The 25,322-nt window shown below is 42.4% G+C and overlaps 1 protein-coding gene across 2 annotated transcripts in view; it reads right to left on the bottom strand.

Annotated features, from left to right (window-relative positions):
• Nucleotides 1-25,322, bottom strand: part of TOP3B (DNA topoisomerase III beta) — a 76,922-nt gene that overhangs the window by 13,054 nt on the left and 38,546 nt on the right. For both annotated transcript variants that reach the window (XM_075832330.1, XM_075832334.1), the window contains exons 10-15: nt 21,174-21,328; nt 16,121-16,226; nt 13,685-13,831; nt 4,738-4,911; nt 2,613-2,741; nt 16-165 (exon numbers count right to left, since the gene is read on the bottom strand). In XM_075832330.1, coding sequence (XP_075688445.1) covers nt 16-165; nt 2,613-2,741; nt 4,738-4,911; nt 13,685-13,831; nt 16,121-16,226; nt 21,174-21,328 — 861 coding nt within the window. The remainder of the gene's footprint in view (nt 1-15; nt 166-2,612; nt 2,742-4,737; nt 4,912-13,684; nt 13,832-16,120; nt 16,227-21,173; nt 21,329-25,322) is intronic.

Here is a 25,322-nt window from a genome sequence, read left to right as displayed (position 1 = left end):
AAGCTAAAAGCTCACCTGCGATAGAATCTACAAAATAGTGAAACTTCCTCTTGAAGATATCCAGCGTGTGTTCCAAGACTTGATGGAAATTTACCTTCCCCTGAGATATCAGATTAAGTTGCTTTTCAACTGCACTGCGTATAGTGGGTAAAACCAGCTCAGCATCTAAGAATAGGAACCAAACAGTGAAACATTTAGTGAAAAACAAATATGCTGTAAAATCCAGAAGTTTGGCTATTACAGAAGTTTGGCTGTTACAGAGGTTGAGACCTTAAAAGATGCAAAGAGAACGTCCAGCAGTAAGATGTCAGTAAGACGTTTTGGGCACATGTGCCACACAGCGAATGAGATTTATCCAAATACATTGTTTTGGTAAATAATTATTATTTTTTTTATACAAAAATCCAAAAGCTTTTACACAGTGCCTGGCAAAATTATTTACTTGCCTTGGTGTTTTTTCTTCGGGAAGAGGGGGTGTCTGTACCATTTAATTTACACAACATGACTACCACTTTGAAGGTACAAAATATTTTTTAATGTAAAACAAACAATGATTATGACAAAAAGAAAAAAGATAACCTTAAAGTGCATAAGTATTCACCCCCTGAATGTCAATACTCTGTGGAACCACCTTTTGAAGCAATTAGAAATGCAAGTCTCTTGGGGTATAGCTCAGCACATCTAGTCCAGTGTAGGTTTAGCGTTTAGGGTCAATGTCCTGCTGGAAGGTGAACTTCCATCCCAGTCTCAAATCTCTGGCAGACTGAAACAGGTTTTCCTCAAGTATTGCCCTTTATTTACGGTCATCCATCTTTTCTGAAATCCTGACCAGTTTTCCAGTCTATGCCGATGAAAAACAACCCCACGGCATTATCCTGCCACCACCATGCTTCCCTGTGGGAATGCTTCCCTGTGGGAATGGTGTTCTTGGGGTGATGGGAGGTGTTGGGTTTGCGCCACATATAGCGTTTCCCAAAATGGGTGAAAAGTTAAATTTTAGTCTCATCTGACCAGAGAACCTTCTTCCATGTGCTGGGGGAGTCTGCCACGTGCTGTTTTCTTATACTTTTCTTTAAGCAGTGGCTTTTTTTCTGGCCACTCTTCCATTAAGTCCCACTCTGTGGAGTGTACGGCTTATAGTGGTCCTATGGAAAGATACTTCCATCTCCACGGTGGATCTTTGGAGCTCCTTCAGTCTTATCGTTGGTGTCTTTGCTGCATCTCTGATTATAGTCCTCTTTGCCGGGTCTGTGAGTTTTGGTGGGCGATCTTCTGTCAGGTTTGTTTGGGATATTATTTTAGAACCCAACCCTAATCTATACTTCTCCACAACTTTGTCTCTGACCTATTTGGAGAGCCCCTTGGTCTTCATGTTGTAGACTCAGGGGTCTTTCCGAACAGGTGTATTTATACTGACATCATGTGACACTTTGATTATTCAACTAAGGATGTGACTTCTGAAGTTAATTGGTTTGACAAGATTTTATTTAGGGGTTTCATAGCGAAGGAGGTAAATACATAAAACTTTTCAGGTTTTTTTAGGCATTTTTTTAATTTCACTGTAGGAAAATTTGGACTATTCTGTCAGGTCCATCACATAGAATTTTGTCTTCATCACATAGAAATTTGTCTTCAAAGCTATTTTATTAACTACCAAGCAATAGAGTTTTTTTAAACACGCACGTGTAAAAAAAAAACGTCTTATGCACTACAATGCATTTTCACATTGATATCAATGGGAAGCTTAAAAGCATGACAATTTTTCATGCGTTTTTCGGCGCGTAAAATGCATCAAAAAGGTGTCAAATACACTCCGTGTTAGCAAAGCCTTAGATACTGCAAAAAATGACACTTTTTCCATTTGAGTCACTAAAAACATTCCGGTCTTTAGATAATGCAATTAGAAACTTGTTATGGCCCCCCTGGTGATCTTTGGTTCCCTCTCAGAACATCCACGCAATGTGTCCTGTGCCGTAGGTCACACGCGCCCAGTAACTCATTCCCACTGCCTGAATCATCTTGTACATGGGTGGCGGAGTGATTCCTGCTATTGTGCAGACCAGCCAAAAATAATCTGCACGCTAGAAGCAGACTTTTTCTCATCAGCATTCAACACATTAGGTGGTTTTTCTAAGAAAAAATCAAAAGAACACCAGGGGGCGCCATAACAAGTATGTAAAAGGATCTAGACAAAGGAGCATTTTTTTTCAAATGTTTCCAATTGTAAAATTTGTTATGATTTGCAAGACCCAGCAGAGTAAATTAAAATTTAATCATGGGACAATCTTTTTAACGAAAGGGATGGAGCAAAAATTGCTGTTCTCTGAGTCAACATTTTTTTTTACGCTGTTGGAATTTGTTTCTTAGGCTGAATCAATTAGTCGTTATGCTTTAAAATCTTTCCTGGCTGGTACCTGTTTATACTACTAGACTGTATACGCGTGGTTGGAATATACATTTGGACAATCTGGAATGAATAGCCACCTATTGTGTGTGCTTTTTCCATAATATTGGATTGTGATGAATATTGAAAGCAATTATCTTTAGGAGTCAACATCCTCCTGCAACAACCACAGTATACTCGTCATTGCAGTAACGTTTATTGTACTTACCTATCTTGTAATAGCCATGTACTAAAACAATGCCCAAACTGGTAGGCTTCAGTCTGCGGCCACTTTCTACTGTTACATAATTGCGCTGACAGATATTGTTGATGTGCACTGGTATACTTGCATCCGTACCTAAAAGGGTAACATTTTTATATTTGTTACATGCAATTAAAACATTACAGTATGCTAATAGCTCCTTGTACTCTTGTTTAGAAGTTTTGCCCTTCGTGCCTCCCTGACTCCTTAATCTCACCAGCAGGTGACGTCATCATGTCACTTGCAAGGTAGGTCCTATTTGCAACAGGCCTAACTGGATGAAAGGCTAAAGATGCAGTGCAAAACAGTAACCTTAAAAAGGCTCTGTCATCACATTATAAGTGCCCTGTCTCCTACATAAGGAGATGGGCGCTATAATGTAGGTGACAGTAATGCTTTTTATTTAAAAAAACTATCTATTTTCACCACGTTTATTAGCGATTTTAGATTTATGCTCATGAGTTGCTTAATGCCAAAGTAGGCGTATTTTTACTTTAGACCAAGTGGGCGTTGTACAGAGGAGTGTATGACGCTGACCAATCAGCGTCATGCACTCCTCTCCATTCATTTAGGCAGCGCATAGGGATACTTTTAGATCACTATGTGCTGTCTTATACTTACACATTAACAATACTGAAGTGTTTAGACAGTGAATAGACATTCCACGGGATGTCTATTCACAATCCCAGCACTTTGTTACTGTTTCTGTGGTAGTTACAGCAGAGCAAGCGTAATCTCGTTGTAACCTGTCATCTACAGCGTAATCTCGCGAGATTATGCTTGCTCTGCTGTAACTACCACAGAAACAGTAACGAAGTGCAGAGATTGTGAATAGACATCCCGTGGAATGTCTATTTACGGTCTAAACACTTCAGTATCATTAATGTGTTAATATAAGACAGCACATAGCGATCTAAAAGGATCCCTATGCGCTGACTAAATGAATAGAGAAGTGCATGCCGCTGATTGGTCAGCGTCATACACTCCCCTGTACAACGCCCACTTGGCCTAAAGTAAAAACACGCCCACTTGGGCATTAAGCAACTCATTAGCATAAATCTAAAATCGCTAATAAAGTGGTGAAAACGGATCGTTTTTTTTAAATAAAAAGCATTGCTGTCACCTACATTACAGCGCCGATCTCCTTATGTAGGAGATAGGGCACTTATAATGTGGTGACAGAGCCTCTTTAACTACTAAGGCTTCGTTCACATCTGCGTTGGGGTCCCATTCTGACGTTCCGTCGGAGCTTTCCGTCAGAACGGGACCTTGAACAGACACAAACTGACACGAACGGAAACCAGAGGTTTCCGTTTCCATCACCATTGATTTCAATGGTGACGGATCCGGTGCCCATGGTTTCCATTTATGTCTGTTGTGCACCGGACCCATCGTTTTGCCGAAGTAATAGCATAGTCGACTACGGGTCCGGTGCACAACAGACACAAATGGAAACCATGGGCACCGGATCCGTCACCATTGAAATCAATGGTGATGGAAACGGAAACCTCTGGTACGTTCGTGTCAGTTTGTGTCTGTTCAGGGTCCCGTTCTGACGAAAAACTCAGACGGAACGTCAGAACGGGACCCCAACGCAGATGTGAACGAAGCCTAAGCCAGCGTGCAGCTCTAATAGATGTAATATACTAGCATAACTTTGAAATAAGAAATACAACATACCTAACCTCTTTTACTGGTTATGTCTGATTTATGGTGTTTAAGGAACATATTCACACATGTATTAGTTATTTCATTCCTGACTGTTTTCCAGGTGACAGCCACTAATAACTGCCATTATAGCTAGTTTGTCACCCAACTTCTAAATGTAAAATCTGCATAGTTATGCAGTGATTGGGGTAGAAGGGGTGTAATGTTGCATAACCTTGCAGATTTGTCATGGGTTAAAAGCTGTAATTGCAACCATCCACCAGAAACCATACAACTCAATAGAATTTTTGCAAATACAAGAATGTTTTAACTGGTAATTTATGTATTTTGACAGAAATGATCTGTATCATGATTTTTGCAAAAATATTGCACTTTGTACTCCATGCTCCTAGGTCTGTGTGTACTTGTATAAAGAATTACCTACCAATCCCATGTTTTTCCATCAGTGTAATAAGCTCTGCTTCGGTAAGATAATCAGGAGGGCACGTCTGCTTTTCCAGAAGCTTTACCTCTTCCACAGTGAACTTGTCCCCTCTCTCGCATGGCTGAAAACTTTCCTCCATTGGGATACCCATCCAAGGCATAATTTCCGTAAACCCTGAAATCAAATAGTAAAGAAATCATTCCATCTCTCGAAGTTAAAAAAAAAAAAAAAAGATTCTTAACGTAAACTAAACATAGTATATGACATTGACAACCTTTACATGGAATTGCATCCAACAGCAATTCCCAAATATATACTTATTATTAATCTCTCTTTAAAGCGGGAATGGTCCAACAATAATCCTCAGGGGGGCTAGAGGACTTCAAGATTCCTGCCCTGAAAGTTAGTGAGCAGAACGTTCTAAAACAGCCTTTGTCTGCAGGAAGATTCTGCAGTAGAAACACAATGATTTCTAGACAAAAAATTTTTATTGAAGGTTTTCAAAGTTATACAACAATAAACAAAAACAATGAACGTATTGAAGTTTACAGAGTTAGGCCTCATGCACATGAACGTAAAAACGCCCGTAATTACGGGCCTCCCCGTATGCTTACGGGAAGGTGCCCGTGCCGTTGAAAAATATAGAACAAGTCCTATTTCAGGCCGTAATAATGGCACAGGCAGGCCCATAGAAGTCTAGGGTGCTGAAAGAGTTAAACGATCGGCAGTAACTCTTTCAGCATCCGGGACAGTGACTACCGATCACAATATAGATCAACCTGTTAAAAAAAAAAAAAAAAAAAAAAAAAGACGTTCATACTTACCCAGAACTCCCTGCTTCTTCCTCCAGTCCAATCACAGGCTGCAGCGGTCACATGGAATGCCACGTCATCCAGGGAAGTCGGGCAGGATATCGAAAGAGGGACGCGTCCCCAAGACAACGGCCGGGTAAGTATGAATTTCTTTTACTTTTACTGCGGAAAGGGCTGCCCCTTCTCTCTATCCTGCACTGATAGAGAAAAGGGGCTGCCGATTAGTACAGTACAATTTTGCAGCGAATACGTGCCCGTAAATATGGGTGGAATACTGGTGACACCGGACCCGTATTTACGGGTACGGGTCCGTAAATACTGGTGCAATATGGGTCGAATACGTGTGACTAAGGACCCGTATTTACACCAGTATTTACGGGAGGAAAAAAATACGTTCGTGTGCATGAGGCCTTAGGAGATCACCAAAAGCATAAAAATGTAAAATCAATGCAAAGATCGATGTACACATACATGCATTGAAAACACACTGGATACAAAATGAAATAAACATAGTATCAATAATTATTAATGTAACCAGAATATTAAAGTCGCATAGACATTAAGCTAAACCTCCACAAATATAATTTAGCTGTTTTGCAAACATCCAATATTTGAAAATAAATAAAAACAAACATAAAATCCCTGCTCTAGGATTTTGAAATGTACATGTGAACCCTAATAAACTTCTATAAGGTCGCCATCTATCTATCTATGAGGGGAGCTGTAAACCACTAAAAGCAAGCCATTTGGACCATTTGTAAGCAAATTCCTGTGTCCTATGTAATCTTGTGGAAATTAACCCCTACCCGCACGAGGAAGTAACTGTACGTTGTCGCGGGAGGTTACTTCCCGCACGACGACGTACAGTTACTGAGTTTTTCCCGGTGCACACTGTCGGCGACAGTGTGCACCGGGAACCAGGAGGTCAGCTGTCGCCGACAGCTGACACTCCACTCTTGCCGGCCAGCGGTCCTTTGCCGCTGATTTCGGCGCATTAACCCCTTAAATTCGGCGATCGGTTGCAATCGCTGAATTTTGGGGGTTTCTAACATATCGGCAGACCCCGGTCCGAAATCCGTGTCTGCCATGGACGAAAAACCATCAGGACCAACCTTCGGCTGGTCCTGATAGGCTTCCTGTCAGAGTGACAGGAAGTCACTGTGTCGTTCCCGATGCACACTGTCGGCGACAAGGTGTGCATCGGGAACTTGGAGATCAGCTGTCCCCGACAGCTGACACTCCAGTGTTGCCGATCAGCGGCTCATCGCCGCTGATTTCGGCAATTAACCCGTTACATGCTGGGCTCGATTGCGATCTCCGCATGTAGGTGGTTTGTAGAACATCAGCAGCCCCCATGCAATCGTGGGGGCTGCTGATGCTTGTGATGGCATCCGGAGGCCAGGCAACGGCCTCCGGGTCTGCCATGTACAGAAGCCTATGAGGATCAGCCTCTGCTGATCCTCGTAGACCAACTGTCAGAGTGACAGTTGGAATACGTCACACTACCAAGGTAGTGTAATGTATTCTAGCAGCGATCAGAGCTGCAGGTCAAAAAAATAAAGTGTAAAAAGTAAAAGAAAAGTTAATAAACAAAAAAATAAAGTGTAAAAAGTTAATAAAAATGTTTTATAAAAGCGTAAAAATAAGTTTTTGTTTTCCTACAATAACTCATTTATTATAGGGAAAAAATGAAACCGTTAAAAAAAAAAAGTACACATTTGGTATCACCGTGTTCGTAACGACCCAAACTATGAAACTATAATGTTAATTTTTCCGCACGGTGAACGCCGCAAACCAAATAAACGGAACACTATGTCAGCATCGCTATTTTTTGGTCACCACCCCTCCCAAGATACAGAATAAAAAGTGATCAAAAAGTCGCATTTACCCCAAAATGGTACCAATAAAAACTACAACTCGTCCCGCAAAAAACAAGACCTCCCACAGCTTTTTGGATGAAAAAATAAAAAAGTTACGGCTCAGAATAGCATGTCTCAGAAAATAAATTATTTTATAGAAACTTAATTTTATTGTGCAAACGCTGCAAAATGTAAAAAAAACCTATACACATATGGTATCGGCGTAATCGTACCGACCCGCAGAATAAAGTAAAACGTAATTTATTGCGCACGGTGAACGCTGTAAGAAATAAAGAATTTAAAGCGCCAAAATCGTTGTTTTTTGGTCACCTTAGCTCTAAAAAAGATCCTGTGGAGTCAAAATGCTCACTATACCACTAGAAAAATTCCTTGAGGGGTGTAGTTTCCAAAATGGGGTCACTTTTGGGGGGTTTCCACTGTTTTGGTCCCTCCGGGGCGTTGCAAACCCGACATGGCACTGAAAACCAATCAAGCAAAATCTGCGCTCCAAAATCCAAAAGGCGCTCCTTCCCTCCTGAGCCCTGCTGTGGGTCCAAACATCAGTTTACGACCACATATGGGGTATTGCCGTAATCGGGAGAAATTGCTTTTTCTCCTTTATTCCTTGTAAAAAAAACTGTGGGGTCAAAATGCTAACTATACCCCTAGAAAAATGCCTTGAGGGGTGTAGTTTCCAAAATGGGGGTCACTTTTGGGGGGTTTCGACTGTTTAGGTACCACAAGACCTCCTCAAACCTGACATGGTGCCTAAAATATATTCCTAAAAAAAAGGAGGCCCCAAAATCCACTGGGTGCTCCTTTGCTTCTGAGGCCGGTGTTTCGGTCCATTACCGCACTAGGGCCATATGTGGGATATTTCTAAAATCTGCAGAATCTGGGCAATAAATATTGAGTTGCATTTCTCTTGTAAAACCTTCTGTGTTACAGGTTTTTTTTTTATTACAAATGAATTTCGGCAAAAAAAATGAAATTTGTAAATTTCACCTCTACTTTGCCTTAATTCCTGTGAAACACCTAAAGGGTTCAAATACTTTCTGAATGTGGTTTTGTATACCTTGAGGGGTGCAGTTTTCAAAATGGGGTGATTTATGGGGACTTTCTAATATAGAAGGCCCTCAAAGCCACTTCAGAACTGAACTGGTCTCTGAAAAAATGGCCTATTGAAATTTTCTTGAAAATATGAGAAATTGCTGCTAAAGTTCTAAGCCTTGTAACGTCCTAGAAAAATAAAAGTACGTGAAAAAAAATTATGCAAACATAAAGTAGACATATGGAGGATGTTAACTAGTAACTATTTTGTGTGGTATTACTATCGGTTTTACAAGCTAACACATTTAAATTTAGAAAAATGTTAATTTTTGCTAAAATGTGAAGTTTTTCACAAATAAATATTGAATTTATCGGCCAAACTTTTTCACTAACATAAAGTACAATATGTCACGAGAAAACAATCTCAGAATCGCTTGGATAGGTAAAAGCGTTCCGGAGTTATTACCACATAAAGTGACACATGTGAGATTTGAAAAAATCATCTGTGTCCACAAGGCCAAAACAGGCTGTGTCCTAAAGGGGTTAAATGTTCCATAATACACAATGATTTCATTACAACTGTCTTCCGGCAAAGAAAATGTTCATACAGGGCCAATACATTTTCTAGATGATCCGTCAGATTTTTATTTCTTTTAAACTATTGTTTCCAGCGAACAAACATCATATGTATCACTTGAAAGCCTCCTTATCTGCCTTATGTAGCTACCATAAGATTGTTCTGCTCTATTATCACAACACTTAACACCTCATTTTGATAAGTATATACTAGCAAATTACCTTATATATTTAGGTTCATCGAAGATGAACCAATACTTTAAAGCACCCAAACAGGAAAAAGTTCCATATATTAGTATTCAAAGGTTCGAGTGACCACCAAGTATATGTATCTATTGTCCCATCAGATATAGGGTTGTTTTAATACATATGCCCCTGACCGAGAATGAGTTTAGCACAGTAATGTCATACAGAAGTGCACGGAGAGGGTTTAAAAAGACAGGCAGGCCTGCTGAGCTCTCTCTTGCTTCCCTACCACCACCAATGAAGGACTTCCTGCTCCCTCCGGATCACCACTAAGTGTCCTCGCCCTCTACATGTGCTCCAGCAGCTGTACTTAACTCTTTCTCTCCCCCTATACACGAGCATTTCCCCTGGTCCCCTGGTATATTCACCTCTGATAGCCCTGCACATTAAACCTACACTACCTGCACATTGGTTTTACCATTAAACCTCCCCTAACCCTGCACATTCACAAATACAGCAGAAGCTGTATTAACCCTACACTACCAAAACCTCCCTACTGTAACCCTTTCACTGCCATACAGCTGCAACTCTCTTTCCCTACACCACTTTTTGTGTACAAGATTAACCCCTTAGTTACAGGGACAGTTAGAGTCAGGTGGGGGTGGGACATAGATCAAAGCATAAGCGTACTGTATTTTATATGCATGTTTAGGTAAGTGGGTGGGTAGTAGCATAGGATTGAGTACTGTTAGTATGGTATTGTAATATATTGTACTAGTACTGTGCCGCGTGTATTGTACTAGTACTGTGTCGCATGTAGTATTAGTATACCTAATTCATATTAAGTTATTATGTGTATTGCGGTATACTGATATTATCCCGTGAATATATATATATATATATATACATATATATATATATATATATATATATATATATATACAAAAGTAGAGATCTTGCAGCACTCAAAGTGGTGAAAATAAAGTGGTTTATTCAGCCAACAAACAGCAACGTTTCTGTCCAACAATAGGACCTTTATCAATCATGCTTGATAAAGGTCCTATTGTTGGACAGAAACGTTGCTGTTTGTTGGCTGAATAAACCACTTTATTTTCACCACTTTGAGTGCTGCAAGATCTCTACTTTTATATACTACCTAGTCCTTGCATGGCTTGCTTGGCACCTGTGCATCTTCTCTAGTGAGTGCTGCTGTTTTCTTTTGTTGCTATATATATATATACATATATTTACTGTGTTGTGTATTTTGTGTTTTATATCTTAGTGTGATTTGTGATAATAATAAAGCTTTATTTACAATACATTGTGTCGTGAATCACCGCGTACACACACACTTAGTAGAAAGGCAAATAGATAAGCATTATACAAAGAATATGTGGGGGAGCTAGGCATAACCCTAGTGACCCCAATAAAGGAGGTAGTATGAGTGGGTGACACGAGCTAGTGAATCCCACTAAATACTAGCCCTTTAAAGAGGGTCTGTCACCAGATTTTCAAACCCCCATCTCCTATTGCAGCAGATCGGCGCTGCAATGTAGATAACAGTAAAGTTTTTTTGTTTTTTTTAAAAACAAGCATTTTTGGCCAAGTTATGACCATTTTTATATTTATGCAAATGAGCCTTTCTTATGTACAACTGGGCGTGTTTAAAGTTATGTCCAACTGGGCGTGTATTATGTGTGTACATCTGGCCGTTTTTACTTGTTTTACTAGCTGGGCGTTGTGAATAGAAGTGTATGATGCTGACGAATCAGCATCATCCACTTCTCTTCGTTACCACCCAGCTTCTGGCAGTACACAGACACTATATTGTACTTTATTCAGCGGGTTGTTACGATTGCAACGATACCAAATTTGTATAGTTTTTGTATGTTTTACTACTTTTACACAGTAAAAACGCTTTTTTTTCAAAATTATTTGTTTTTGTGTCTCCATGTTTGAAGAGCCGTAACGTTTTTATTGTTCCGCCGATGCAGTTATATGAGGGCTTTTTTTTTGCGGGAAGACTTGTCGTTTTTATTGGTACCATTTTGGAGTAGATGCGACTTTTTGATCACTTTTTATAACATTTTTTTAAAGTCAGGATTCACAGAAAACAGCAATTTTCCCATAGTTTTTTATTAAATTTTTTACGGCGTTCATCGTGCGGGTTAAATAATGTAATAGATTTATAGTCGGGGTCGTTACGGACGCGGCGATACCAAATATGCGTAACTTTTTTCATTTATTTTGTTTTTTTAATAGTAAAGGAGTTTGTAAGGGGAAAAGGCGGGTTTTTCATTTTTTTTTAAATTAACTTTATTAAACTTTTTTTTAACTTTTTTACTAGTCCCACTAGGGGACTATAATATGCGATTCTGCGATCGCTATTATAATACACTGCAATACTTTTGTATTGCAGTGTATTACTGCCTGTCCGTTTAAAACGGGCAGGCATCTGCTAGGTCATGCCAGAGGCATGATCTAGCAGGCATTCATGACAGGCAGACCTGGGGGCCTTTATTAGGCCCCCGGCTGCCATAGAAGACACAGACACTCGGCGATCTTATCGCCGGGTGTCGGTGGGAGAGAGAGGGAGCTCCGTCCCTCTCTCCAAAACCACTCAGATGCGGTGCTCGCTATTGCGCACCGCATCTGAGGGGTTAAACATGTGAGATTGATACTTATATCGATCTCACCCGGCAGAGCAGGGACGCTCCCAGCCCTCAGCTGCCTCTGGCAGCTGAGAGCAGGGAGATTTGACACTCCCTGCTCTGTTTACTCATACTGATGCAGTGCCGTAAAAAGGCATATGCATCAGAATAAAGCCCGTTAGTGGCCGCCGTTAAAAGGTGTATTGGCGGTCACTAACGGGTTAAACTTCTGATTTAGGCCCCATTCACATCGCGTTTGTGCTATCCGCCGAGTGTATACTTTTTTTTATAAAAACGTGGACCATTGAAAACATATACAAACGTGTACCATTTTCTGCTTAAGTCTGTTTTTTTTATAGCGTGTACGTTTAGGGTATACTCCTACGTCGGTAAACGTTTCTGTCAGTTTTTTACCGTAAGTGAACGCTGATAGAAAAAAAACAAAAACGGATAGATTTATTGTTTGTAATCAGATACCAACGTATAGCATTACGTTTGCATACGTCGTCCTTTGAGATCAATGCTTAAAAAAAACATTACGGCGCGTATATCCTTTTTGAGAAATACAGAATAGCGTAGCAGACTATGCTTTTCAGTACTTTCAAAAAACATAAACCATGACGAACATAGACCAAACGGATGCTATTTTGGTCTAAGTTTGACCCTTTCTGTACGTGTGCTATACGTTTCAATACATTTTTAGGGTTTACAAAAATATACACTCGGCACATAGTTTACTAATATATGGCCAATTTTGCATTTCGGATGAAAATCATCTTTAAAAGGGGTATTCACAAAAATCATAAATTATCCCTTATCCACAGCATAGGTGATAATTTTTTCATCGCTGGGGGTCCCGAACACCCAGATCCTCCTCAATACACTCTCCTCAGTAAGGAGAAGCTTGAATGGAGCGGCAGTCGAGCATGCACCCACTGCTCTATTCATTTTTATGAGAATAGCGAAAACATAATAGCGTTGTACTCGGATATTTCCATCATTCCCATGGACATTGAATGGAGCGGCAGGGCGCATGATCGACTGCCGCTCCATTCAATGTCCTACTCACTGCAGTAGAGAAGTGAGAAGGCTCTGGGGGTACGGGAGCCCCGTTCTAATGATTGGTGGGAGTCCTAGCGGTGGGATCCCTAGAGATCATAAAATTAGCAGCTATCCTGTTGATAGGTGATTATTTATGATTTTGGGAAAACCCATTTAAATATTATACTTTAAAAGATCCAGAGCCTCTAGCTTGGGTTTGGTAAGAATATTCTCCTGCAAGAACACCTTTAATGAGACTTATTATTACCAGGGGGGTGGAAAACAGTTGCAAAACCTAATAGAAAAGCTTTATCTGAATCTGCACAAATTGTGTCACATTTATTTTAGCAAAGATTGGATATTCATTCTGTATATCAAACCATTTGGATTTGTGGCAAAAACAAACATTGTAATATACTTAATATACGCAAAAAAACATTAAAAAAAAAGTTTCCTATATAGCCCAGGAAATCAAACCAGTTTAGAAAACCGACGGAATTTGAATTGTGTTTTAAAATCATCTCAAAATAAATCCAGTATTCTTAAAATGCCAAGAATGAAGTAATATTCCCAGCCATACTTTATAATAAATACTGTTGTATGTTGCACATAAGTGTTAGGAACAACTCAACACTGTCAAGGAAATCTGTTACCTTTATTTCTTTCCATATACTGCAGCAATAGACACAGCCATTAAAAATAATTAATAAAAAAAGACTTTTAAAAACTTATATTTTTATTCTGCACAACTATATTTTTGCCGATTACTCACCAAGAGAAATAACTTCCTTGCAAGTGGATGTAAATCTCTCACAGCCTACACTGAAAGAAATAGTTGTCTGGAGATATTTGCAGTCATAACTGATGGTAGCAATGAAATGTCGGGTTATATACTCATATAGTCTCCACGCATCACCACCTTAACGAAAAAGAAAAGGAAATTTAATTATGAAAGTATGGAAAGTTACATGTACCTTGTTACATGAGTTAGAGAAATAAGACAATGATTGATGAGTGGATATCACTATTTTGTTGTTAATGAAGGAGAGTCTGAAGTGAGTCCGCTTGAGGCCCCATGCACACGACCGTAAAAAAACTCTGTTTTTACGGACCGCAAAAATGGACCCATTCACTTTCATTGAATGCGGACACCTTTCCGTAGCGCTACGGATGAGTGTCCGTGTCGTAAAAATGTTCCGAAAATTATGGAACATGTCCGTTCTTCTGCATTTTGCCCGAAAATGCGGGTGGCAGTCGGCGGCCGGCCGTGCCCGCAATCGCGGGCACGGTCGTGTGCATGGGGCCTAAAGTATTGTGACCTAAGACTCCAATCTAGGTCTTGTTGTCCAATGTGACAGCAGAAAGTTTATTATTTCAGTATGTATAGTAAGACTGATTTTCCTGAAGGTGTTCGTAGAATGGAGAATGATCTTGATTAGGCCCCATGCACACGACCGTAAAATCGGCCGTAATTACGGGCCCATTCATTTCTATGGCCGAAGGACACCTTCCCGTATGTCTACGGGAGGGTGTCCGTACCGTAGAAAGCTGCAGAAAAAAATAGGACATGTCCTATTTTTCCATTTTACGGACCGTGCTCCTATACTTTATAATGGGAGCACGGCTCGTAAAAACGGCCGGCTGTCCGCGGCCGTAATTACGGGTTGTAATTACGGGTACGCTCGTGTGCATGAAGCCTTAGGCTCCATGCACATGACCGTATTCTTCATCAGTAATTACGGACCAATTCATTTCTATTGGCCATGAACACATTTCAGTATTTTTACTGATAGGTGTCCGTGCTGAAAAAATTATAGAACATGTCCTATTCTTGTCAGTAATTACGGCAAAGACTCTCCCATAAAAGTCTATGGAAGCTTCCGTAAATATGGACGGTTATGGATGTGCATCCGTAAACCGTCCGTATTTACGGAAGCGTTGTTACGCAACATTCCGATTACATCATTTGCAGCCTCCCTCTTTTTTTTTACGGATCCATATATACGAATGGAATATGGATGCAATACGGACCGTATTAACGGACACCCTTCCGTAAATACGGATGAAATACGGATGCCTACGGATCAGTATTTACGGACAGTATTTACTGATAGATGAAAATACGGTCGTGTGCATGGAGCCTTATGGAAAATGGTCAAAGCTGAAACTGGTTCCAAATATGTTTTCGGGGATAGAGTTGCAGTAAAAAAAGCTGGAATGGACATAGGATAACCGTAACCTGAGTGATTGTTTGGCTGACATTAACATGTAAGCTCAGTTGAAATATTTACAAAAATACTGTGGGACAAAGTAGACGGACTTACGTAGATTTTTACAGTCGTGTGCATGGGGCCTTACAACATCACACACATTGTTAAATATTAGGAAAAATGGAAAACCTAAAAGTAGATGTAGAGATCCTGATAATGTTTGTTACTAGGCTCCATAGTAGTCAGAATGATACAAATCAGAAAGTAGTATCTCGAAATTCATGTAGCAACCTTAAAGTGAATGTGCGCTTTTTATCACCATTTAGTTATTAGGTCCAACATTCTATACTAAGTAATTGTATGATATAGCTTTACAGAAGTGGGAAACCTTTTTCTGATACAGAGCCCCACTACTCCCCTTCATAGATATTGTTAAAGGGGTTTTCCAGTCCTAAGAAATTGATAGCCTATCCTCAGGATAGGCCATCAATATCTGATCAGTTGGCGCCGACTCCCGGCACCCCCCATCGATCAGCTGTTTTGAAGGCGCTTGTGCGAGCGCTGCTTCCCCTTCATTTCTTATCTGCTCGTACTGTGAATTGCCGATGCACCTAAAGATAGGACATCAATTTCTTAGGACTGGAAAAACCCATCTAAATTATAAAATTCACATGACCTTACTGCATATTATTTTTACTATAGAGCTTGATGTATAACTTACGGTATATGCATTAAGCCTCCCCTAATAGTGGCTGCAGGTGGCCAGAATTGTATTATTTATGTCTATCCAGAGGATTTGGAGCTCTGTAACGTAAAAATGGAACTCTGACCGCTATAAAAATATATGAAGAAATTAAGCATCACAGAATTTTTTAATTGGATTGAAAAAATAAAATAGATTTCAAGGGTAGATATAAAAACACAAAATAAGGTTTTAAGAAACCCATCTTAAAAAAAAAGGAAAAATGTATATATCAATCTCAGGAACAAATAGTTACCAAGCTCTGCCTCTGTTGCTGAACGCATTGGTGTGATTGGGGGGTGGTCTCCAGCATCTGTTCCTTTTCTGGGACGGTTAATACTTTCAGCAAGCAAAGCTTTAACCTGAAAAGTCAGAGTAGTGAAAACTCAACACAGGATCTATTATCAATGGAAAGGTGCCATGAATTTGGATAGGTGTGCCTATTTAGTGTATGTTTAATTTTGGTGATCCTATAAGGGAACTTAATACACAGCAATTCCATAGTATACTACACAGCAGGGGCGTAACTAGGAAATACTGGGCCCCATAGCAAACTTTTGACTGGGTCCCCCCTCCCCTGTGTGCGACACACAACCCCCCCTTCTCGGGAGTGCCCCCCTGTAGATAGTGCCATACTGCCCCCCCCGTAGATTCTGTCATACAGCCCCCTGTAGCTAATGCCATACAGCCCCCTGTAGATAGTGCCATACAGCCCCCCAGTAGATAGTGCCATACAGCCCCCCTGTAGATAGCGCCATACAGCCTCCCATGCAGATAGCGCCCCCACCTCCCCCTTGTAAATAATGCCATATTGCCCCTCTGTAGATACAGCCCCCCTTGTAGAGAGTGCCAGACAGCCACCCCCTGTAGAAAGTGCTATACAGTCCCCCCGACCTCCCCCTGCCAAATAACCCCACCTGTAAATAGCACCATTCAGCCCCCCTGTAGATAGCGCCATACAGCCCCTTGTAGATAGCGCCTTACAGCTACCTGTATATAGCGCCATACAGCCCCCCTTGTAGATAGTGCCATAAAGCCAGCCCTGTAGAAAGTGCCATACAGCCACCCCCCCACCTCCCCCCTGTAGATAATGCCAAACAACCCCCCTGTAGATCGTACCATACAGCCCCCCTGTAGATAGCGCCATGCAGCCTCCTGGAGATAGCGCCATACAGCCCCCTGTAGATAGCGCCATACAGCTCCCCGTAGAAAGTGCCATACAGCCCCCCACCTTCCCCTTGTAGATAGTGCCAAACAACCCCCCTTGTAGATTGTGCCATACAGCCCCTCCTGTAGATAGTGCCATACAGCCCCCTGTAGATAGTGCCATACAGCCCACCCAGTAAATAGCACCATACAGCCCCCTGTACATAGCGCCATACAGCCGCCCTTTAGATAGCGCCATACAGCCCCCGTTGTAGATAGCGCCATACAGCCCCCTTTGTAGATAGTGCCATACAGCCCCCCTACCTCCCCCTTGTAGATAGTGTCAAACAACCCCTGGTAGACAGCGCCATACAGCCCCCCCCTGTAGATAGCGCCATACAGCCCCCCTGTGGACAGCGCCATACAGCCCCCCTGCAGAGAGCACCATACAGCCCCCTTGTAGATAGCGCCCTACACCCCCTGTAGATAGCACCATATAGCCGCCCTGTAGATAGCGCCATACAGCCCCCCTTGTAGATAGTGCCATACAGCCAACCTTCGTAGAAAGTGCCATACAACCCACCCACATGCCCCTTGTAAATCGTGGCAAACAACCCCCCTGATTATAGTACCATACAGCCCCCCTGTAGATAGCACCATACAGCCCCCCCTTGTAGATAGTGCCATACAGCCCCATTATAGATAGTATCATACAGCCCCCCCCTGTAGAAAGTGCCATACAGCCCCCACCACCTCCCCCTTGTAGATAGTGCCAAACGACCCCCCTGTAGATAAAACAACACAGCCCCCCTGTAGATAGCGCCATACAGCCCCCTGTAGATAGAGCCATACAGCCCACTGTAGATAGTGCCATACAACCCCCCCAGTAGATAGTGCCATACAGCCCCCCCAGTAGATAGTGCCATACAGTCCCCCTGTAGATGGCGCCATACAGCCTCCCCTGTAGATGGCGCCATACAGTCCCCCTGTAGATAGCGCCATACAGCCTCCCCTGTAGATAGCGCCCCCCACCTCCCCCTTGTAAATAATGCCATATAGCCCCTCTGTAGATAGCGCCATACTGCCCTTGTAGATAGTGCCATACAGCCCCCCCTTGTAGATACTGCCATAAAGCCCCCCTGTAGAAAGTGCCATACAGTCCCCCCTGTAGAAAGGTGCCATGCAGCCCCCCACCTCCCCCTTGTAGATAGTGCCAAACAACCCCCCTGTAGATCGCACCATACAGCCCCCTGTAGATAGCGCCATACAGCCCCCTGTAGATAGCGCCATACACCCCCCGTAGATAGCGCCATACAGCCCCCTCTGTAGAAAGTGCCATACAGCCCCCCACCTCCCCCTTGTAGATAGTGCCAAACAACCCCCCTTGTAGATAGTGCCATACAGCCTCCCTTGTAGATGGTGCCATACAGCCCCCTGTAGATAGTGCCATACAGCTCACCCAGTAGATAGCACCATACAGCCGCCCTGTAGATAGCGCCATACAGCCGCCTTGTAGATAGCGCCATACAGCCCCCAATGTAGATAGTGCCATACAGCCCCCCTGTAGATAGCGCCATATAGCCCACCCTGTAGATAGTGCCATACAGCCCCCCTGTAGATAGCACCCCCACCTCCCCCTTGTAGATCGTGCCATACAGCCGCCTGTAGATAGTGCCATACAGCCGCCTGTAGATAGTGCCATACAGCCCCCCTGTAGATAGCGCAATACAGCCCCCTAGTAGATAGCGCCATACAGCCCCCCACCTCCACCTTGTAGATAGTGCCAAACAACCCCCCTGTAGGTAGCACCATACAGCCCCCCTGTAGATAGCGCCACACAGCCCCCCATAGAAAGCACCATACAGCACCCCTTGTAGATAGAGCCATACAGCCCCTCCCCCGAGTAGATAGTGCCATACAGCCACTCCTGTAGATAGTGCCCCCCCACTTCCCCCTTGTAAATAATGCCATATAGCCACCTTGTAGATAGCGCCATACAGCCCCCCCCTGTAGATAGCACCATACAGCCCCCCTGTAGATAGCACCCCCACCTCCCCCTTGTAGATAGTGCCATACAACCCCCCGTGCAGATAGCAGATAGTGCCATACAGCCCCCACCTCCTTCTTGTAGATATTGCCAAACAACCCCCACTGTAGATAGTGGCCAAAAAAAAAAGTCATACTCACCTAGGCCCCGTTTCCGTGACTAACATAGCTGCTCCAAAGCATCAACCCCGACGGGATCCTTGCGTAGGCCGGCGTGATACAGTGACGTCATCACGCCAGCCTGCGCAGGGATCCTGTCTCTGCACCTGACAGGCTGCAGGCCGAACGTGGCCTATAGCCTAGTAAATGGTAGAACAGGAAGATACCTGCCTGTTCTGCCATAGTGTTCAACAGTATCTGCGTTCTAAAGACGCAGATACTATTGAATGTGGCATTGCTACTGCTGTAGCAGCCATAACAGCTGCAAGTGGCGCCACCAGGCATGGGGGGGCCATGCCGACGGGCAACACCCTCATGCCACGGGCCCCTTAGCAGCCGCTATGGCTGCTACAGTGGTAGTTATGCCACTGCTACACAGGCAAAAGTATGCGGACAACCAAACATCATGTACATATATGACTCTTTGCATTAATCTGGAGTTGATTCTCACTGTGAAGATATAAAAGCCTTAAAGGGGTTTTCCCATGACGGAAATGTCAGATAGATGCGGGTCCCACTGACTCTCAGCCACTTCCTGATTACATGGTCAGGAGTTACGGAAACAGCGTAACACCCTGAGCTACGCTGTTTCCCTAACTCCCATACTAGTGAATGCCAGTTACGAAAGCAACGTAGCATGCGAGCTACGCTGTTTCCATAATTACTATTCAGTTCTATGGGACTTACGGAAACAGCATAGCTCCCGACCATGTAATCAGTAAGTGGCCGAGAGGCAGCGTGAGCACAAGAAGCTAGAACGGGGTTTAGTGAACCCCATTCCAGAGATAGATCTATCTGACATTTATGACATATCCTGTGGATATGTCATAAATGTCTCTGATGGGAAAACCCCTTTAACTCTTCTGGTATTTCTTTGTTTTGAGGACATTTGCATCCTTCCAGCCACAAGTGTAAGGTCAGTGACTGATGTTCGGCGATACTGCCCATATTTCACTTTAACTCATCTTAAATAGTTTGTGGACTTAAAGGGGTTTTCCCACGAGGGACGTTTATGACATATCCATAGGATATGTCATAAATGTCAGATAGATGCGGGTCCCACCTCTGGCACCCGCACCTATATCTAGAACGAGGCCCCCTAAACCCTGTTCTAGCTATGTCTGCTATCGCTGACTCTCGGCCACTTCCTGACTTTATGGTCGGGAGTTACGAAAACAGCGTAGCTCGCTGAGCTACACTTTTTCCGTAACTCCCTTAGCAGTGAATAGCAGTTACGGAAGTAGCGCAGAATGCGAGCTACGCTGTTTCCGTAACTACCATTCCGTTATATGGCGCTTATGAAAACTGGGTAGCTCAGCGAGCTATGCTGTTTTCACCTTCATGGTCGGAAATCAGCCGACACACATAGAGGTAGAATGGGGTTTAGGGGCCCCGTTCTAGAGATAGGTGCCGGTCCCAGAGGTGGGACCCGCATCTATCTGACATTTATGACATATCCTATGGATATGTCATAAATGTCCCTTATGGGAAAACCCCTTTAGGTTGAATATTATGTGCGGGCCAGTCAAGTTCTATACCACAGCAAACCATTTTTTTTTTCTTTTGGAGTTTGCTTTGTGCACAAGGTAATGGTCATGGTAAAATAGAAGTGGGCCTCCCACATAATTTTCACAAGGTTGAGAGCACACAATTATCTAGAATGGCATTGCATTCTGTAGCTTTAAGATTTCCTTTCACTAGAATTAAGGGGCTCAGATGAGATTTGTCTTTCAGACTGTCAAAATGGTGATATGCTATTCATCTCATCCAGAGAATGAACAAGTACTTTAACACCACTACAGCTGATGCTTAGTATTGTGCATAGTGTCAGGCTTGCGTGTGGTTCCTTGGCCATGGAAATCTAATCCAATTCTGCAGATTGTGGGGTATAATAACTGGCTTTAAAGGCACCGCCCAAAACATTAAGAAAAGCTACTATTACTTTTTGTTTTGCTCACCGTATCACTCCAGAATGGATTGTTGGCCTGCTGCCTCAGGGTACCTTTCAGATCAAAGTTCTCAGGGTAGTGTGTGGTCTCTGTGCGGGGATAGCTAATGTAGCCTTGAGTATATAATCGCTCTGCAATCTGCATTGTATGTTGAGGACCCATACCTGAAAAAACATGAAAGACAATGATACAACATTTAACATGTAGGTTTTTTAATACTAAAAGATCATCTTACTATGGCAATAACTTAGGCAGTGTCCCAAATTCTCACCTTTCAATTTCTCTTTTATGAGCAAAAAATTGGTGCTTAAGTTCAGGTCTAGGGTATTTTTGGTCTTCAAGACCAGACTCAGTTTACAGTTTTTATTACAAATTAGTTTAATCACTATAACTTTGTTTAGCGAGCAACTTGATTTTTGTGGTGTTGTTTTATTTGTTCCATATAATTTGTATACACATAATTTTCAATTTATTTTTCATTTTTAGACTTATAGTTTGAAAAAATTTTGTAATTTTTTAATTTTTAATGGTAATCAAGATAAGATTAATAAGATTTTTGTACTTACCGTAAAATCTACTTCTCGTTGAATCCATTGGGGACACAGCACCATGGGGACAGAATCTGTGTCCCCCAATGGATTAAGCGAGAAATAGACTTTACGGTGAGTTCAAAAAGCTTGTTTTCTCGTTAATCATTGGAGGACACAGCACCATGGGATGTTCAAAAGCAGTCCCAGAGGATGGGAAAAAAACAAATTAAAAGTAGAGCCAAGCGACCGGCCTAACACGCTGCTGCCTGCAACACTGCGACCCAGACTGGCATCAGCAGAGACCAAAGAATGAATCTGGTAAACCTTAGTGAAAGTGTGCACAGAAGCCCAAGTTGCAGCACCATCAGCTCTTGTAGTATAGGCAGTAACCCGAAGGGAAGGAACTTTACCCTTGGACTTGATAGGTATCCAAAATCACAGACCGGATACAATACACAATACTGGCCTTGGATGCTGCCTAACTCTTATGTGGCCCTTCAGAAATAACGAAAAAAAATAATCGGAGTCCGAAAACGAAAAGTCACAGTCAAACAGATTCAGACTGCTCTTACCAAATCATGGCAATGTAAACCCCGCTCCCTCGAATGAACAATCTTCTTATTAATATGGAAGGCAGAGACTACCTTCGATAGTAAAGACGGAACAGGTCGGAACACCACCTTATCCTTATGGATAACCAAAAAAGGTTACTTGTAGGACAAGGCAGCAAATCCTGAAACCTGCATGATGAAGGTAATAGTCAGAAGAAAAGCTAATTTCCAGGAAAGGAGACGCAGCGAAATGTCTCTCAAAGGTTTGAAAGGAGTCACCCGAAAGCTCAGAAAAGAGGGACTTTATAAGCCACCTCAATAAAAGTCTTCACCTGAGAACGAAAAGTTAAGGTTCTAAAATGTAGAGAAATAAATCAGAGAAGATAAGAGAAGATAAGCCAAGTCTCTGTTCAAGGCTTGATTGCAGGAAGGATGGGACTCTAGGTGTGGAACATTTCATAGGATGGAAATTATTGTGTTTATACCAGTGGAAATAAGCCTTCCCCGTATGTGGTACACCTTGGCTGATTAAGGTTTCCTGTCCTTCAACATTGTCTGGATGACTGGCTCAGAGAGCCCCTGAGCCCCAGAACTTTGGCTTCAACAGCCACACCTTTAACCCCTTCCTGTCACAGCCATTTATTTGATTTTCATTTTTATTTTTCCTCCCCACATTCCAAAAGCCATAACTTTGAGGGCTTGTTTTTTGCGGGACGAGTTGTAGTTTTGCACACCACCATTTATTGTACCACATAAGTATTGGGAAACTGGATAAAAATTCTTTGTGGGGTGGAATAGGAAACAAACAGTGATTCCTCAATCTTTTGAGGGGTTTTGTTTTTACGGCTTTCATCGTAGGTAAACATGGCATGTTAACTCTATTATACCGGTCAATACGATTACGGCGATACCAAATTTATATAGGTTTTTTATGTTTTACTAACTTTACAAGGAAAAACTAACTATTTTGTCGCCACATTCGGAGAGCCATAACTTTTTTTATTATTCCGTCAATTGAGCGGCATGAGGGCTTATATTTTGCGGGGCGACTTCTTGATCACTTTCTATTAAATTTTTTGTGGGATATGTAGTGACCAAAAAACAGCGATTCTGGCGTTTTATATTTTTTTCTTTTTACGCCGTTCACCGGGCACGTTAAATAATGCTCTATTGTGTGATTGCACATACATGCTTTTACCATTACATTTTAGGAGGTCTGGGGGGCTGGATTGGTGTATTTTCTTTTCTTTTTGTTACTATGCTCATTCCTTTCAGCTTCCTCAGACTGCCGTGACTGTATTTTGCGCTTGTTATGGCTTGTGATGTTCTTTTTATTATGGGGACACATTTTTCCCGATTGTGTGTGTAATTGTTTGTATTAAAATCAATAAAAAATATTGAATATGAAAAAAATAATGCTATATTGTAATAGTTTGGACTTTTACGGACGGAGCGATACCAATTTTGTATATTTTTTACATTACTTCAGAGGAAAAATGGGAAAGGGTTTTTTTGTTTTTTTTTACTTTTAATATATATATATTTTTATACTGATAAAAACTTTATTAAACTTTTTTTTTTTACACATTTTAATAGTCCCCCTAGGGGACTTGAACCAGTTAGATCGCTGGTACAATACACTGCAATACTAATGTATTGCAGATTATTGTCATTTTTACAGGCTCATGTTAAGCCTGTAATACACAGCTGACATCCACTTAGTACGGAGGGGGCTGAGTGGGTGAGCCCGCTCCAAACATCACCCCCCCCCCCCTCCACGATGTGCCATTACGTCGTGGTGTGGATAGGGGTTAAAAGCATCTGAGGTAAAATGGGATGGGATTATCGGATCTTGGGAAAGAAGGTCAGGAAAAAGCGGAAAATGCCATGGAGTGTCTGTAAGACGGTAGCTTAGAGCTGCGTATCAGTACTGGCACGGCCAGTCCGGAGCCACCAGAATCGCAGGAACGCCCCCCTCTTGAGCCTTTTGAGCACTCTGGGCAAGAGTGGAAGTGGAGGAAAGAGATACAGGAAAGAGAATTCTCTCCATGGAGTAAACAGCTCGAATGGCCCTGAGATCCTGTGTCCTGGCCACCTAGTTTGGAACCTTGTGGTTGAAATGGGTTGCAAAGAGATTCACATCCGGGTAGCCCTATATCCTGGCAAAGTTAATGAAATACCCTTGGGTTAGGGGCCACTGTTCTGGATGTGGTCTTTTTTGGCAGAGAAAATCTGAGGTCGAGTTGTCCACTTCTGGTGTGTAGACCGCTGACAGAAATGGAGTATGTTGCTCGTGAAGTCGCCCGTGGAGTTGTTGGTCTGGATCCTGACTGGTCAACCCTGAAGAAGAAGAGTCCAGTGGGAGAGGGATAGGAAGATTGCCCTCAATTCTAACAGGTTTATCTGCAAGGACTTTTCTTCCTACCACCAAGTTCCCTGAACTGTGTGAGCACCAAAAACTGCACCCCACCAGGACAGACTGGCATCCGTTGAAAAAGACCGACCCATCAAAATGGTCAGAGGAAACTGCCACCATCGCAACTTTTGACAGACCCGAGTGGCCAGGAGAATCAATTTGGATAGCGACTCCTAAGACTTGTCCCAACGTGCAAAGATTGCCCTCTAAAAGGATCTGAAATGGGACTGTGAAATGGGACCTCCTCAAAGGTCGACACCATTCTGCCAAGCACTCACATGCAAAAACGGATAGATGAAAAAGTATCCAGGTGAAGACGAGCCACTTTGGTGCAAATGGAGACTACCGGGAGACCCTTGCTGTCCTGGTGTTGAGTATCATTCCCAAAAACTCCATGCTCTAAGTTGGGACCAATGAGGATTTTTCCTCTTTGATGATCCCTCAGAACCTTCTCAAGGTGTCCAGAGAGATTTGGAGACTGTGAAGATTGTCCTCTCTGGAGGGTGCCTTCACAAACAGGTCAGAGGAAAGGAAGAGCAACAAATTGGAAATGTAGGGAACTCACCGTGAAATGCAAGAAACATTGGCGGGTCCTTGCAATGGGGATATGAAAGTATGCATTGCGAATATCGATGGAAGAGGGGAATTCTCCCTGTTCAAG

The sequence above is a fragment of the Rhinoderma darwinii genome, chromosome 1 (genome assembly GCF_050947455.1).
Source record: "Rhinoderma darwinii isolate aRhiDar2 chromosome 1, aRhiDar2.hap1, whole genome shotgun sequence".
NCBI lineage: Eukaryota > Metazoa > Chordata > Amphibia > Anura > Rhinodermatidae > Rhinoderma > Rhinoderma darwinii.
The sequence above is the reverse complement of the archived record's forward strand: the minus strand, read 5'-3'. Positions and strand labels throughout refer to the sequence as shown.